This window comes from Diabrotica undecimpunctata, chromosome 7 (assembly GCF_040954645.1).
Source record: "Diabrotica undecimpunctata isolate CICGRU chromosome 7, icDiaUnde3, whole genome shotgun sequence".
Taxonomy (NCBI): domain Eukaryota; kingdom Metazoa; phylum Arthropoda; class Insecta; order Coleoptera; family Chrysomelidae; genus Diabrotica; species Diabrotica undecimpunctata.
The window spans coordinates 141614869-141633440 of NC_092809.1; the positions used below are offsets into that span (position 1 = coordinate 141614869).

The window sequence follows — 18572 nt, forward strand, 5'->3', positions numbered from 1 at the left end:
GAAAGTGAAAGAACAAAAGTACAATACATAATACAAATAATTACATTAAAAAAAGGAAAATGTGAAAAGAAGCAGAAGTACCCTGCCCAGAGGTTCGAGCGATAATATAAAAAGAGTAGAAGGACACTAAATTTCAAACACCAGTAAAGAAAATAAAATGGATACAAAAAAATGGAATGTGCAAAAGCTGAGAGATGCGACAATTGCAGAACAGTACTCGGAAAACATCACCAACAGGCTAAGGAATCAAAATGTAAATGAAGAAGGCCAGACAGATATAGACTCCTCCTGAACCAGAATAAGCAAAGATATTGAAGCAGCAACGAAAGATGAAATACAAATAGAAATTTGTGCCCGTAAAAATCATTGGTGAGAAGATAAATGCAAGAATGCAACAAAAGAAAAAAATGAAGCCTACAGAAAGATGCTTACCCGACGAACTAGAACAACTGTAGAGAATTACCAGATAAAAAGAAGAGAAGAAAAGAGGATACACAAAAGAAAAAAACCAAACCACCTAAATACGGAACTTAAATATATAGAAAATCTTAACAGAGAGAAAGAATTCAGAGCATTCTATAAGAAAGTTAACATCAACAGAAAAGAATTCAAGGCAACCACAAAACAATGCAGAAGTCAGAATGGCGACCTATTAACAACAAGGAAAGATGTATTAAGTAGATGGGTGGAATACTTTAACCAGACACTTAATATGGAGGAAGAAGAAGAAAAACTGGAAGACGAAAGAGATGAGGTAAGGGCAGCAGACGAGAGGGAAGAGGAACCGCCAACGATTCTTGAAGTTAAAGATGCAGGTAAAAAACTAGCCATAAACAAATCACCCGGAATAGATAATCTCCCAGCTAAACTATATAAAGAAGGTGGCCACGATACTATAATGGTATTACAGCAGCTTATAAATGAAATATGGACACAGAAATCCCTCCCCAATGATTGGAATATTGGAATACTTTGCATTATACACAAAAAGGAGCACTTTGAATGCTCTAATCACAGAGGAATTATGCTTCTAAATGCAGTGTATAAAATATTTTCCACAGTGCTATGTCACCGTATGGCACCATATGCAGAACGGATAGTAGGAAAATACCAGACTGGTTTCAGAGGTGGTAAATCGACAATTCTTCAGATTGCAACCCTGAAACAAATTTTGGAAAAAACACTGGAATACGGCATTGATACTCACCACATATTTATAGACTGCAAAGCAGCCTACGACTTCGTGAATAGAAGAGAAATGTTCAAATCAATGAAAGAGCTAGGAATACCAAATCAGTCGGTAAATTTAACAAAACTAACTCTTGAAAAATTTGAATGTAGAGTACGAGACCCTCTCTCCTGTATACTGTTCAATCTGGCTCTGGGAAAAGTAATACGTATATCACAAATCACAACCACTGGTTCAATATATAATAAATCAGTGCAAATCCTGGCCTATGCTGATGAAATTAATATTGTTGGGAGAAATGAAAACGATGTATGTAGCATTAAAAGAATCAGCTACAAAAATGGGTATAATAATAAACACCAACAAAACGAAGTATATGAAAATAAGTACGCAACCACAAATCCTACGACCACTCGTTATAGAAAATGACGTCATCGAAGTAGTGAACGAATTTGTATACCTGGGAGCGCTTCTCATAATACTACCGCAGAGATAAACCGCAGAATTTGCACGGCCAACAGATGCTATTTTATATTAATTGTGTTATGCTATAACACTGAATTAGAACTGCTCAAGACAGATCCCAGTGGAGCAGTTTAATTGACGCCAGAGACGTGGGGTCCATGGAAGCGGGGGAAGCACAGCTTTCCTATACTTCGAGTAATCTTGTATGTAGGCAATAGGCATTGAAAAATATTAAACATTGATCGCATAAACGAACTCAAATATTGCAATGTCCGGGCAGCACAATTCAACGCATTAAGTCTGTCAACACCTGAGTTGACAGAAGCGCTTCTCAAATAGCTGCTGCACTTATCCCCTTCAAACGTGGCTTGGGAATCAATAAGTCATGTTAAATTACGCGGAAATTTGGCTAACAAGCAGCGCTTTTTCGGCCGCCTTCCACGTTTATTTATTTAGTAGCAGTCCATGTACGATCGGTGATTGCTGAAGGTTGAAAAATTGTAAATTTTGTGCTGCTTTTCTTCTTTATTGTTTATATTTTTCCTCAATGGAAGGAGCGAGTGAAGAACCGTCGTGTAGGTTTGTGAACAATGTGGAAAACTGTGTTTGTATTATGTGTTGTTGATTAAAAAAAGGATTTTCAAGTCGAAGTTATCAAGAGAAACGGGACATTATAAAGTCTAGTAGGTCAACGGATCCATTAATTTAGAGACAAAAGTGGAAAAATCGGCAAAGGAATTTACGAGATATTTCCACGTGGGTTTTTATGAGAAGTATGTCAAAATTCATCAAAATTATTTTGCTGGCCTTGTTTGCTTTTTAATACAAGCGAAAAACACATTGAAACTCAGTCGGCATTGCAGATTTAAATAATTTTCACAAAAGTGTAAAACACCATGTAAGTAGTAAGGGCCATTTAAGTACTACAATTAAAGAAAAAATATTTGGGACATATCGCATTGAACATAGTTTGGACAATCACTCAAAAATATGCCAGACTTCACAATGAAATGATAAAAAAAGGGAAGTAATAAAACGATTAATTTATGTAACTTGTTTCTTGGGAGGGCATGAATTAAGTTTCAAAAGTCATAATGAAACAGGTAAATCAAGCCAATCGAGGAAATTATATATACCTTGTTAATTTTTTAATAAAATATGATGAGACCTTAAAAAATCATTTTATTAATTCGACAGTTTTTCGAGGTACCTTAAACAGAATCCAAAACGATTTAATTAAGTATACTGCTGACGTTGTAATAGGTCACATTAAAAATGAGATTAAAAAAGCACCCTTTGTTTCAATAGCAGTTGTTGAAACAACAAAATGTAACTAATTTTTGTCAGTTATACATTGTTGTGCGATATGCGGTTGATGGCATTACCCAAGAGCGATTCTTACTACCGTAGATAACTAGCGATCGAACTACAGAGACTATGTTTAAATTTTTGATACTATTTCGAAGTTAGAATGTGATTCCAAGCTTGACCCATATGATGGTGCTGCGTTAACAGCTGATCAGTTGGTAGGTCTTCAAGCTAAATAAAGGTAAAATTTAAACATGCAATTTTTGTTCACTGTTAAACACACAGACTTAATGTTGCGATGTCTCGAGGCATGGATTAAAGTTTTAGTTCTTATAAATTGACAGGTACTAATATATTAGGTATATAACTATTAATTAGGTATATATTTTGATCTGGATCCTCGTAAGAAAATATTTTGTATTCCCTTATTGAATCGCTTCCCCTTCCGAAAATGTCACCGCACGCTACTGATAGATGCCCATGTCTATCAGTGGACTCAATATCAGGCTATAAGATGCTGATGATGATAAAGCATCTGGATCAGACGATATCGCCGAGGAGTCCGTACATCATTCGAACAAACAGTGACGATTTAATTAAGTGGAATAAATGCCAGACGAATGACAGACGAAATAGTATATTATAGTTTATTTTTATGAACGAGAGAGTAATTAGCATAATTTTAACTGGTAGCTCCGACCACTCCATGGGCGTGCTCAAGATTAATTGAAAAATTACTTTGAATAATTGTAAAAAATAAATGAATTATTTCGGTGTTATAAAGTGTTATGTGTATGTAAACAAAAGTGACCTCTTTTATCACACACTATATTAGAACTGACTGGCCTACATTAAAAAGGGTTTTAAAAAATTCACATTTTTTTTAATTTTTAAAAATTACAAAAGAGGAAAAGAGTTTTTAAAACCGTCTAAGGTATGTTAAATAGATGAATAAAAATATTAATATAAAACTTACAGCTACTTGTTACAAATCCAAATCAGATTCAGAAGATGAACTTTCAGAACCAAGATTTATAATAACTGGCTCGATCATTTTATCAGTAATATTGTCCAGCTTCCACATTTTTTCCTCTTCTTTAATAGTGTGATTTACTGCCTTTTCCCAGTTTTCAGGTTTTACATTATTTACGGCCTCCAAAAACAACTGTTTAACATCATGAATTTTAAAAGTGGTATTTTTTCTTGAAACTTCACTCTTTATCTGTGCCCATACCAGTTCAATCGGGTTTAATTCACAATGATATGGTGGGGATCTAAGTACTGTCATTCCACGATTTTTGGCAATTTCATCAATTTCGTATTTTTTAAAATTTTCTTTATGAAGGGCACACAACGAATAAAGTTCCTTTCTTATAGATCCGGGATGGTACGTAATATTTTTTGAACTCAGCCAATTCTGCAAGTCTTTTTTCAACCACTTGGTTGTGGGCAGTCCTTCTAGAAGTCTGGAGTGATAACTTGCATTATCCATTACTATTACACAGTTCTTAGGAAGAAGATCTATCATTTGTTCGAACCATTCTTGAAAGACATCAGCGTTCATGTCTTCATGGTAGTCACCGGTACGAGTTGATTCATAAGTTAATAAACCACCTTCAACAAAACCGTCTGAACTGCCAATGTGTACTATTATCAGCCTGCGTCCCTTTCCTGATGGTGGGTTTAAACCAGTAGATAAGTTATTTACAAAAGCGTGCCTTTGACTTGTAACAGTTTTATCCTGCCAAAATTTATTTGGTGTATGACCCTCGTTGATCCATGTTTCATCAAGATAAAATATTTTTCTTTTTTGGTTTCTCATTTCCTTTATGGTTCTTAGAAAATGTCTTCTCTCCATATGACAATATCGCTTCTTTCTAATAAAATAGACTTTCTGGGATTCTTTTTCCAGCGGAAGCCTATTTCTTTTAAAAGTTTCCATAACGTACTTCGACTCATTTCTGGGTAATCCTTATCATCTCGAACTGAGACAAGAACTTTATCCAATGTTGGAAATTCTTGTCTAAAGAAGAATTCATGCACTTTCCGTCGAAGTCCTTCTTTAAAATGATATTCTATTTGAAATTTTGGTTTCCCTGGAGCATTACGTGGCATTTGAAAACTACCACATTTCTCTTCTTTAATAACTCTGTAAATCGTAGATTTCCCAACACCAAGTGTACTGCTAACTAACTCAACGGTCTCATCAACACTTTCACATAAACGTTTGTCTGTAAATGATTTAAAACAATTAAATATTAATGTTTTTTCGTTAACTGTTAGAGGACCAATTTTTCGGCGTTTACACGGCACTTCCAAATTTTCCATAACACTAGTATACACAATAAACTGCACCTTGCAACTGAAGTATCTACTTTTAGTGAACTGTTAAGAATTTTGAATACGCCACTTGGACCTTCCTATATACAAAATGGAAAAACCCACTATCACATTTTCTGTGGAATAAGTTTAGAAGGTAATTATCTAGTCAATTACTGTCGTAGATTCCTGGAATTAAAGAATTAAATGTTTGATTGTTGAAACCCTTACTTCGTGGAATGCACTCATTTCAGATAAAATAAAACGTTTTATTTTATCTAAAGAATTAAACTTTATTTTGCAAATAGGCAAAGAATTAAACTTTATTTTGCAAATAGATAAAATAAAACGTTTTATTTTATCTAAAGAATTAAACTTTATTTTGCAAATAGGTAGGTACTTATTAAACTTTTATTGGTTATATATAACCAATAAAATAAACATCTTACATTTCTTGCAAATTCATTAGTACCTGTTAACCTCCATCACTCCGACACTGGCAACCTTATTTAGGGATTAGTAACCCTCACAACTATTGTATTCTATTCTGCTCCAACCTTTATACCTGGTGGTCATACTCAATTTAAAATTGTTTTCCTATATACTTCTGTAAACTTGTTGACAAATATCTGTTTTTCATTGAGTCACCCGTATCAACAGTTTAGGGATTTGCATACATAATTTATTGTTTTATTACTCTCTCATACATAAAAATACACTATAGTATCAGGGTAAAAAACAAAGGATATGTTGAACAATGCAATAATGCATAAACTACAGAACCATAAAACTATTTGGTTATGAAAATATGGGAGAGAGTAATTGATAGACGGATCGTTGAAGACATTGAAATACCCAAGAATCAATTTGAGTCTATGTAAGATAGAACAAAACATAAGACACCCAATTGTATAAAACAAATCTTTATATGATATGGAGATATTAAGAAAGCATAGAATGTAGTCCCAGCTGAAAAATATCATCGGTGTTTTGTTTTCGCTCTTAATCGTAGAAAAGTATCCAACACAAGGCATTTAAAAAAAAACACAGTTACCCTTCTAGCTTTCTCCATTCCTTAGGTACCAGGTATGGTTCTTCACTGGCTATAAAATCCTGAAGAATAAAAATAAATTTGGCACGCGGCAAAAAACCATCCGGAGCTAAATCAGAGAATATATCTGTAATTTTCCACAGTTCAGAAACTTTAAACGTCAAATCATCTGGTAGTTCTTCAACATCTTGTTGAATTGGACTTTCAAACATTAAAGTATCTGCGTTTATTAAGAAGTCATCATCGACGAAGAGGAGCTCTTCTTGAATGGGTACCTAAAATAGTCATTAGTAGGGACCGGAATATATGCAAGAATATGCAGACGTTAATTATTGTCTGGTTCATAATAAATGTTGCATTTAAAAACTGATTCATAAAATACCGTAGAATGGGTATACTTTGATCATATTTTTTGTTTAAAACTGAATATCTATTTTGTTGTTGAAAGTAAAAATTTGAAAAAAAAACTATATCGGTTTTTGGTGTTTTATCCATGAACAAAGTGTGAATTAAAAAATGTCAAAAGTTTTTGTAGAAAAAAAAAATAAAAACTGCGTGATCAAAGATATACTTAAAATGGGGATACTTTGATCACGCATGTTTTGTAAGTGGGTTAGGAAAGTATACCCACACTAAAAAGTACTGTGTTTTTTAAAAATAGATTACCACTCATATTTACATTTTTATAAACAAATAGAACCTTGGGAAAATAATGAAAAATACAAATTTTACAAAATATTGTTTTAACATATGCCTTAGTCTACTGTAAAATTTTGTTGTAAAATATTTTTTTCAGCTTAACTTATGTTTGTTTCACATTTACAGCTAATTCAAGCACTGCAATACTTTTACTGAACGTGTAAATGATGTTTTCATCTTCGTCTAATCCTTCTGAAGGTTGAGGTAAAAGCTCTACGATTTCTTCTTCTTTAATTTCCGAGATGTCGTTAAGAACTCGTCTAAATTTTATTTTATCTTTATCGACTGATTTAAGCCCTACAACGGTGATATTATCTTGGTCTAACTCAACTATCTCGCAAACATATTTGTAGGTTTTTTTTCCCACGTTTAGATGAAAAATTCCATCCATCCAATAGCACTACAGCCCAAATCGGGCCTTGGCCTCCTTCAACAGGCTTCTCCAATCATCTCGATTTACCGCTGTTCTTTTCCATGAACGGGTTCCCAGGCAGTTCCTGGTATCCTCATCGACTTTGTCTTCCCTTTTTTTTAGGTCTTCCAACAGGTCTTTTTCCTGATGAAAAATTGGCCAAGACAAATTGACCCACAAGCAAATTTCTTGTATTATGGATTTTTTCGCCCTCTTTGCTGTTATAGACCTGGACGACCTCAACTGTTTGCTGTTTATTTTCATCTTCATTGTCATCCAAATCTAATACTTTGTCGTTCATTTCATTTGCGTTATATGTAGAGACACTGCAACCTGCTGGATCATTGAGTCTTTTCTTTCTCCTTTCAGGAGGGTTAGGTCCTCCAAATCGCTGTTCCCTGTAACGGGATTTAATTAAGCATCAGATTCAAATAATCTTTTTAATACCGTGACACATTTGCGAAAATATATTATTTGTTTACGACATCGAAAATATCGTTGTAACGAGGACACACTCTGACCTAGTGAAACTTGCAATGTAATCAAAAGCTTCTTAAATAACGTGTATCAATTAACAAATAACAAACGTATTATCATAACAAACTAACGTGTGTTAAATAGCTGGAAATCACGGGATTAGGGGTATTATTATCAATATAGTTAAGAATGAGGAATCAAGAGAACGGTCTAAGTTAGTCAAAGTCAACTGAGTACTATCTAGTATTGTACTTAGATAACCAATAAACTAAATCATGAGTATCTAGTGTATTTTAAATAAATCTACCATACGAGACGATAAGTGAAGATTATTTATTACATGGCGATCCTGCCTTTCGAATAAGGAGTTTTCTGATTCGCAGAAACAAATCAAAAATGCCAACCACATACTGGAAATTTAAATGGAAATTTACATAATAGATGATATATGGAACCCACTGTGGAAAATGCATCAGCAGGTAAGGAAATTCCCGCCAAATTCCGAACCAAACCCGCCAGGAGTCGCGCGACGGAATTCCAGCTCCTGATAATGGACAATAAATGGGAAAAATGGATAAATGGACAAATGGGAATTATCAAAAACAATATGTGAAATATATTATGTAAGTAAATTTTATTTTTTATCCCTTATTTATATAAATTATGCAGTCTAACAGATAGAAATTATTACTTAGTATTTGAATATAAGAATTTAACTAATTCAAGTTCAGAATGTTGAGTACACAATTTTTATGGCTTTTAAAAGTACAGAATATAATTTATTTTTAAATTATCGCTAATAACTGTTTATATATCAAATTCAATTTTTTTTAATGAAACAAATGTGTCATACATTTTTATTTACTAAAGGTATATTTTTAAAAATATTTATATTTGACTATGAAAATACACCGACAGATCGGAAATATTAAATTACGACGTTATTTACCATAGTAGTTATATTTTTAATTTGCTTGGATGGCAAATTCTTTAAATAATATAGACGAAGAAATTGGATATGACTTTATTTAACTATTTAGCTAAAATAAATTAGGATATTTAGAATTATTGTTACATTTATAAGGAAGAAAAACGAATTTAAAAGAACTTTTAAAGACAATTGACCATGGCGTCAGAAAAATTTTCATTATGTTGGAACAATTTCCACAAAAATATGGGTTCAGGAATAAATTCATTATGGAAGAGTCAAGATTTTGTAGACGTAACGCTTTCAGCACAAGGAAAATGCATAAAAGCGCATAAAATGGTTCTTTCGGTTTGTAGCCCATATTTTAAAGAAATTTTTATGTCAAATCCCTGTCAACATCCTATAGTAATTTTGACAAACGTGACTTACGAAGCACTAAGAGACTTACTACAATTTATATACCATGGAGAAGTACAAATCAGACAAGAAGATTTAAATACCTTCATTGAAACGGCCGAATCATTGCAAATACAAGGACTCACTGGAGATAGAAAAGTTTTAAATGATAATAACATTATGGAAATTTCGGATAAAGAATATACTCAAAATGTAAAAGATTTTAAACCAGTTTCTCTACCTGTGACAAAGAAACAACAACCTATAAAGAAGGAAGAACATAGCGACACAGAGCAAGAAATAAATATGGCTCTTACAACAAACGAATTTTTAAATATCGCAAGCAAGGTGTTACCCAGCGAGTTTGATGGAAAAGCAGGTAAACTGCAGTCATTTTTAGATGCACTAGAACTCCTTGAGAAAATAGCGATAGGACACGAGGAGACAGCGACAACATTAATAAAGACAAGATTAACGAATAAGGCCAGAAACGTTATAGCTACAGAGGATACAATCGCAAGAATAGCAGAGGTACTGAAGAGAGAACTGAGAGGCGACAGTCCAAAGACGGTAATAGCTAAATTGGCGAAGAAAAGACAAGGACATAAAGATGCAGAGGTCTATGCATCTGAAGTGGAAGAATTAGCGGAACAGCTAAAAGTTGCATACGTAGCGGAAGGAATGTCATTGGAACTAGCGAAAAAATACACAACAGAGGCAGTAGTAGCTACAATGAAACGCAACGTCAACACAGAAAAAGCTAAATTCATTTTGGAAGCATGTAACTTTTCAACCACACAAGAGGTAATGTGCAAATTTTTATCGATCGACGAGACAGAAGATAGCACACAAGAAAAAGTGTTAAATTACAGGAACAAATACGATTTTGATATGAGAAAAGAAAGGAAGAATACAATATATGGATATTATAAAAATAAATTAGAAGAAAGAAAACAATATAGAAACAAAAATTATAGAAATATAATTGAATATAAAAGACATAATACGAGGATATATCGTAATAGAAACAGAGCAGATTTGGCAATCACAACGAAGAACAAAGAATAGTCAATGGACACAGGTGAGATGCCACAGAAATAGAGGCACAGCAAGAGCATATTACGCACCCCATGCGAATACGAATACAGTGACAGAAGTAGATTTTTGACAGAAATGTAGGCAAACTGCATATGGTTCAACATTAATGGTTGAAACCTACGTCGAGCAGGAGGCTGCTAAGAGGATAAGCTAGGGTGGTACTTGAATCCCAACCCGCTGAGAGTCCTGCGGCTCCAGCACGACAATACAGTAACTACAGAATGGATTAAAACTGCGAAACGAATTTTGAATAATAATTTTTTTTTAATGAAGTAAATGGAAAAATTATTGAAAAGGAAGTTTGTCACAATGAAAGACGATTTCCTACGATTATTGTATTTATATGCAAGAGAAGAAAAGATGTTGAGTAAATTAAGTACGCACAAAGGCGAAAAATGATGAACAGATTATTTTGAAAAGTATATGTCAGTATTATTACATATTTGACGAAATTAATTTCGAGATCGAACTGAAAAATAGAAGAAACAGTTACAGTAATAAAGAAACCAGAAGTTGAGAAGGAATTTACAGTAGGATTAATAGATAAACCGATTAAAATTATGTTATCTATACGAATCATAAATGTAAATAATCGAGAAATATAAATTAGAAGTTTTATTCCGAAGATACAAAACCAGGAAAAATTTTTTATATATTTTATATGGAAGAAACAAGGCAAAGAGTAAAAAAGAGTCGAACAACTATTAAGCACAGTAAAAACCATTAATATTTGAAGAAAAAGGCCCATAGAAAAAGTGCAGAATATGTTTTTATTTAGAAAAAGACCCATATGTACAAGCAAAAGTTAGTTTGTAAAAGACGAGAAACCAAACAATAAACAAAAAAAAGCATAACTATAATAATTTCATTACGATAGCAAACAGTATTCGTCATAAAAACATTACATAATGACATTAGGTTAATAGTATGATATTTGATACAGTTGGAATGTACGTAGTAAGCAATTCCATAAAATATGAAATGAGTTCAATAATAACTGACCAGGTTAAATATTTTATTATTATGATCCGTATGTCTAAAATTTTATTTACAATGCAAGAAAAAATTTTGCGGAAATAGTCAAACCACGTAACAGATTATCTAGGAAGAAAGTAAAGTTTAATAGACTACTGAATGTCAAGAAGCATTTAATAGGCCCAAGATATATCTAATAAGCCCCGATTATGGAATTCCCCGATTTATCGAAGAAAAACAAATTTATTTTAAGGATTTATGCTTCAGGAATAGCATTAGGAGACTTGTTGAGATTTTGTCTCACAAATGTGAGTGCAGAAGATTATAACGAAAATGATAATAATGAAATGAGAATAAAACGAGATGAAAAAAGAATCAACCAATTCTTAATGAAATACGAAGAGAAAAAATATAATTTTTTTAAGGAAAGTATAAAAGCTTGTATAGTACAAGATAAACATAATACAATCAATACATAATATAGTACAAGATAAGCAGATCAAGAAGAGTTATAATTAATGACTTCCACATGTTAGAGGAAGGATATGGAAGAATAAATAGGATATATTAAATACAGAAATATAAGTTAATACTATTTCTGGAACGAATTAAGAAGAAATGTTAATAAATATGTGAAATGTGAAGAGATGCGACGACTGCCAAAGGCATAAGCACTAAATCATAAACAAGGAACCCATGAAAATGTACATGGATGAAAATGGAAACAGATATATTGACGTACAATGCGAATTAAGCAACTACGTAGAAGAATATGTATTAGGAAATAAAATAAACCAAAACAGTAGCCAAATCATTGGTAGAAAAATTTATCTTGAGGTATGGAGTACCCAGAAAAATAATAGCAGACCAAGGCACAAAGTTTATAGCTAGAATAATTAAGGAAACAATACTTTGCTACAATTAGAGTCAGTGAATATACTCGTAATATATACATGTACTTTTGAATGCAAATAATATACAAAAATATATTTAAATGAATATAATGTGTAAATATAGTTTTAAGTTCGTACAATATTTTTATTTAAAATGTGTATAACAAAAAGAAAAATGTTAGACTGTATAGTAGTAGTTAAACAAAAGAAATAGGGATAAATGAATAAATGAATAAAATGACAAAACTTTATTGTGAAATGTCAAAGTTATTAATAGTGTAAATGAAAAGTGAAAATAGAACTATTACTTGATACCAAGAATTAATGCAAGAATTAATGCAAGAATTAATACAAGAATTAATATAAGATTTTATTATTATAAATTTTTATTTATTATTTAAAATATGTAAAGGTTATTGTAAATATTATGTGCACATAATAGGGGGTAAGATATAATATGTAATCAACCACATAATAGGGGGTGAGATATAATACATAATAACATAATAGGTGGTAATATAAGGTAATATAATCTAAATGATTTAACGTAAGGTAAGAAAAACGTACGTAAAATATTAAATTAATATACCAGTAAGGCATAATGAAGGATACCAGATAGCATATTATAAGGGAACAATTTGGGTAACGTTATAATATGCTGAGGTTAGGTTAGGTTAGGTTACTAAATTTTTTTAGATATAAGGAAATAGGTATGTACCAAAAATTTGTATATAATTCTATAAATATGTGTATGTAAATACTGAATGTAAATAATGTATATATGTACAGTAATCAGTTGATGATGACACGAAAAATTTTCTTTTTTCGGAAGGGAAGAGTAGAAACAGTTCATGTAATTGATTGAAAACGAACAGCACTCAGAAAATTTTTCTTCTGAGGGATAGGGATGTAACGGGATTTAATTAAGCATCAGATTCAAATAATCTTTTTAATACCGTGACACATTTGCGAAAATATATTATTTGTTTACGACATCGAAAATATCGTTGTAACGAGGACACACTCTGACCTAGTGAAACTTGCAATGTAATCAAAAGCTTCTTAAATAACGTGTATCAATTAACAAATAACAAACGTATTATCATAACAAACTAACGTGTGTTAAATAGCTGGAAATCACGGGATTAGGGGTATTATTATCAATATAGTTAAGAATGAGGAATCAAGAGAACGGTCTAAGTTAGTCAAAGTCAACTGAGTACTATCTAGTATTGTACTTAGATAACCAATAAACTAAATCATGAGTATCTAGTGTATTTTAAATAAATCTACCATACGAGACGATAAGCGAAGCATTATTTATTACATCCCTAAGCAAGGTTGTTAAAGCCGATTCTACAGCTTCGTCAGGATTATCCGTTTCTTTATCCGGCAATTTCTGCAAAACTTGATATCGGTTAGGTGGGAACAGACCACACGCCTGAAAGCCACTTTTCAAATTCCTTTTTATAGCCCCTTCTTCATAATTTTTGTTTCGTGATGCTACGCTATTCAATCTATTTAAACATTTTTTGAGCAGCACTGGAAACATGTGTTCTGGTACATTATTTATTTGTAAGTTCTGAAGCTTCCATTCCGATAAAATAGCACGCCAAGCTGTTTTCATGGGGCGAAAAAATGCCAAATCAAGTGGCTGACACACATATGTCGAGTTGGCAACTAAGCATATGAAATCAATGTCATTTTCTTTGCATACTTTTAGTACCTCCGGATCCATATGAGATGACAAACTGTCACCTACTTTTCTTCCTTCTAAACGTTTAGCATGTGGAAGAAATACTGTCTTGAACCAATCTCTAGAAGTTTCTCCATTCAACCATCCACTTGTTGTCCGATTATAACGTGTACCAACTTTTCGTACAGCAAGGATCTCCCCTTGGACCATTTTCTTTCCAGTTATCATATAAATGAATACTTTTGTATATGACATCGGGAGGCAACAAACTGCCATCTGCAGAACCGCACATCATTATAGTTGTACAGCTTTTCGAATGATTCATGACTTTCTCAGAGTACTTCACTCCTCGTCTGTAGATGCACTTTTTTTTCAGGGTCATCAGCAAGATAAGATTCGTCATAATTAAATATATTTGATGAAGGGACATCTTTAGTGACATCTTCTATATTATTAAAGAATTGTTCTATGGTTTCCTTTGAAACTGCAGCTCTATTTCTTTTAATATTAGTCGCTATTCTTTGTCCACAACAGTTTCTGTTTCTTTGGAGTAAACTATATGCCCACTCAACTCCGGGTATATTATTTTGAAACATGTTTATGGCAACTCCTTTTCCATCTAAGTAGTATTTGGCCATCATGCGTATATCTAACAAAGTCAAAGGAAACCCCCAATCACCACATTTTGCTGCAGCTTGGAGAATTGCTTGTTCCTCCTCTTAAGTGAATATTGCAGGCCGCCCAGGTTTTTCTCTATGCATTCCTTTGAATTTATTGTACAAACTCCTAAATTGGTTTGATGCTGCACAAATACTTAAATCCCCATTGGCTACGTTTTGAAGCGCTTCCTCCAACTTTTCTTGCAAATAATCTGCGTAAGAACGGCTTCCAGGTACTCTCTTATGTGTGCAAGGCATTTTCTGTAAAAAAGAAAAAAATATAAGTTCGGAAAACAATAGGCTTATAGTATGTTTATGTATGGGGCAACATTGATCACATAATGTGCTGTGATACACCTGATCAAAGTTAACCCCATAAAGATATTAAATTAAATTATATATATATATATATATATATATATATATATATATATATATATATATATATACACGGGTTACGTAAAAAACTTACACTATAGATGCAATTTTAAAACTTGCTTCAATATACTTGTTTACACATTGTTACACATACGTTTTCATAACACTTAGCTACTTATTCCTAAAAACTTCACTGGCACTTCTGCCCCTCTTCAATTTTGGAAAAACCCGTCCCACTAACAGTGTTTATGTATGTTTCATTTTGTTTGTATATTAGGGTTGATAGTTTTTTACCAGTTTACCTAAAATCTTTTATTACAATAGCAGGTACGCAAAAAAGGATTCAAAGAAACAGAGGTGTTATTGCGCGGTGAATTTGAATGAACAATTTCGAGAAAAAATTGACACATTCAGAAAATATTGGCATAATTCGTTTTATAAGAATATGCAGATATACTTATACAATTATTTGTAAAAATCCACAAGGAAAATGAAATTTCTGTAGTTGACTGTATACCATGAATCACAAAAGTTTTTATTTAAAAAAATCTTTTATAAAAGGTATACATATTTAAAGAGACCCGTTCGGGCTACATCACAGAACGTTTTCGGAATATCAAGTCCATCATCAGTGCAGTTACCAGGTATACATGAGAGAAGCCAATAAATATGTGAGTAAAGACCCTTTAAATAAAATTAAATTTGTTATTTATTACATCTTTGCTGATAAATTCGTATAATGTTAACGTTTTAAATACATTTACTGCTCGGCAACACAAGACTCTTGACTCGTGATAAATAACAAATTTAATTTTATAAAGGATTTTTGCCTACATATTTAGTTTCTTATCTCATGTAATCCTGGAAACTGCACTGGTGATGGACTTGTTAGTTTAAAAACATTTATTTTTTTTAAATATAAAATTTATGCAAGATATGCAAAAAATGCATTTTGCATATATTCTGATCTATTCTCTGACAAAGTTAATAAGTGTTTAAGGAGTCTGACCTCGTCATCAATGTGGAATATGCGATTTGAAGTTGAACCTTGTCCTAATGTACAATAAGTCTATTGGCTGCTGTACAACTGGTTTATAACAGACGACTTCAAAATAAAAGACCTACCTGTTCTTCATCGAAAAATTTGAGATTTGGTTTATGAATTACACTAATATCCTCCTTATTCACCTGATTCGGTCCCCTTTAATCTAATTTATTCCTACGTTTCTTTAACGAACATAAATTTCATACCTCGTTTTCTATTGCCGACGAAAGAAAATGACAAGCTTTTTTAACGCATTCCACTTCTTTTATATATCTTCTTTTAATATGGCTGTGCATCTCATTAAAGGTCTTTCTTAGGGCTTTAATAAACCAGATAACATTCTCAAACATATCCTGTTTTAATAGCAAAAAGCGGATTTCTAATCGAGCGATTTCACCGTGTAGTGCGCATAACCATTCATCAAAAATTCTGTCTTGATTGTTCTTTACGCTCTTGCTGGGTTCGAAGGCGGTAAGAAGTGTTTTTGGGTCTAAAATGTAAGATGGAGAATTATTTGTATTATTTATGGTAACCAACTGATTAAAGACAAAATTTTAGAAATATCATTCAACAGACCCAGCTACTTTCATAGTATTTTTTTTTTATATATATATAGAACCAGCTGGTTTGCTGAGAAAGGCCAGGGCTTGAATTAGAATGTAGAGCCAGAGAATGGATGGATGGATAGAACCAGCTATACGGCACTCAGATTATACGCCTACAGCTCAGAGCGAAAACAAGGATATTGAAGAATTTCAATATCCTTGTCATAGAATACGGTCATATTGTACCAGTAGTAAAATCGGTCAAGGGACATGAACTTTTTATTATAATAGGTGATTTCAATGCTAAAGTCAGCAAAGGGAACAGCAAAGATTTGATTAGAGAATATAGACTTGACGAGCGTAATGAAAGAATGGTTGAGTTTCTCCAATTGACAAAGAAGTGGTATTAATAAACACGTAATACAAGCTTCCACCAAGAAGGGTATATACCTAAAAGTATCCTCACGATACAGAGGGTAAAATAAACAGAGAATAAAGAGGGTAAAAAACTAAATCAACTATATCATGATAAGAAGAAGATACAGACATTCTATCAAATTCGCAAAGACGTATCCAGGTGTTGACGTAGCTTCTTGCTGAATTCAAATTAAATCTAAAACAACACACAACATCGATATCTCCCCAAGAAGAAAAGGAGAACCAAAATTTAACGTTGAAAAAAGAAAAAATAAAGACCTGCTGCAAGTTATAATTGATAACAGAAACGGTCTGGATGCAAATATCCAACAGAAGAATAGAAAATTTACAAGAATTATACCACTCGTTCAACATACATAAGAAGATTAGATCAACCACCGGAACCTACAGACGCAGACATGGAAATAAACGAATTGATGGCAACAAGCAGATAGCAGCAGACAACGAAACAAAAATACGAAAGTGGAAAGAGTATATACTAGGCATCTTTCAAGATGAACGACTAAAGCTAACAATATCAGAAAAACTAGACAGCGGACCAATGAAGAGGTACAAGATGTGCTCAAAAATATGAAAAACGGAAAGGCACTTGGTCCGCATGAAATGCCTGTTGAACTATTAAAGTTGATAAACGAAGACATTATACATGTTCTTACCAAACAATGGTTACTCGCCACCTTTTGTGCTATCCCTAAAAATACAAACGCTAAATATTGCAGTGAATACAGAACAATATCACTAATTAGTCACATTGTCAAATTATTCCTGAAAATAATACATGGTCGTATAAATAAAAAACTGGAAGAAGGAATAGATGATAGTCAGTTTGGGTTCAGAAAAGGACTAGGAACCAGAGAAGCGTTATTTGCTTTTAATGTGTTAAATTTGTTACGTTGATTTTGAAAAAGCATTTGACAAAGTAAGACATGAAAAATTAGTCCAAATTCTAAAGACAAAAACATAGGACTATAGGTACTTCTCTTAGCAACAAAGACCTTAGATTAGAACTGAGAGTAAGAGCACTGAGATGCTACGTGTTTTCGATATTGCAATATGGACTTGAAAGCTGGACATTAAAGCAAGCACACATAAATAAGTTACAGTCCTTTGAAATGTGGTGTTACAGGAGGATGCTTAGATTAGCATGGACACAGAAGAAAACTAACACGGAAGTATTGCGAGAAATGGGCAAAGAATGCGAAATAATAAACACAATAAAAATAAGAAAGTTACAATATCTGGGACACGTAATAAGGGGACAGCGATATGAACGGCTAAGGCTGATAATAGATAAGAGGAGGAAGGAGTATAGGAAGAAGGAGAGTGTCATGGTTGAAGAATTTAAGGGACTGGTTTAAATGCAGTTCTAGAGAACTCTTCAGAGCAGCAGTAGATAGAGTAAAGATAGTGATGATGATATCCAACCTCCGATCGGGAGACGGCACTTAAAGAAGAAGACCAAACTTTTTAATGTAGTGTATGAAGCACGAGAAACAGCGGATGATTAGCTGTCTTCTACTTTCATTGCAATCTTCTAAGAAAAACAACGCTAAAGAATGTAAAGATCATAGAATAGTAAGTTTAATGAGCCATATACTGAA

General features: G+C 32.7%; 1 protein-coding gene across 1 annotated transcript in view; it reads right to left on the reverse strand.

The window, feature by feature from the left end:
• LOC140445937 (sperm flagellar protein 2-like) overlaps positions 1 to 18572 on the reverse strand; it is a 55022-nt gene that overhangs the window by 12915 nt on the left and 23535 nt on the right. Inside the window, exons 8-9 of the mRNA XM_072538383.1 lie at positions 16195 to 16478; positions 6336 to 6607 (exon numbers count right to left, since the gene is read on the reverse strand). Coding sequence (XP_072394484.1) covers positions 6336 to 6607; positions 16195 to 16478 — 556 coding nt within the window. The remainder of the gene's footprint in view (positions 1 to 6335; positions 6608 to 16194; positions 16479 to 18572) is intronic.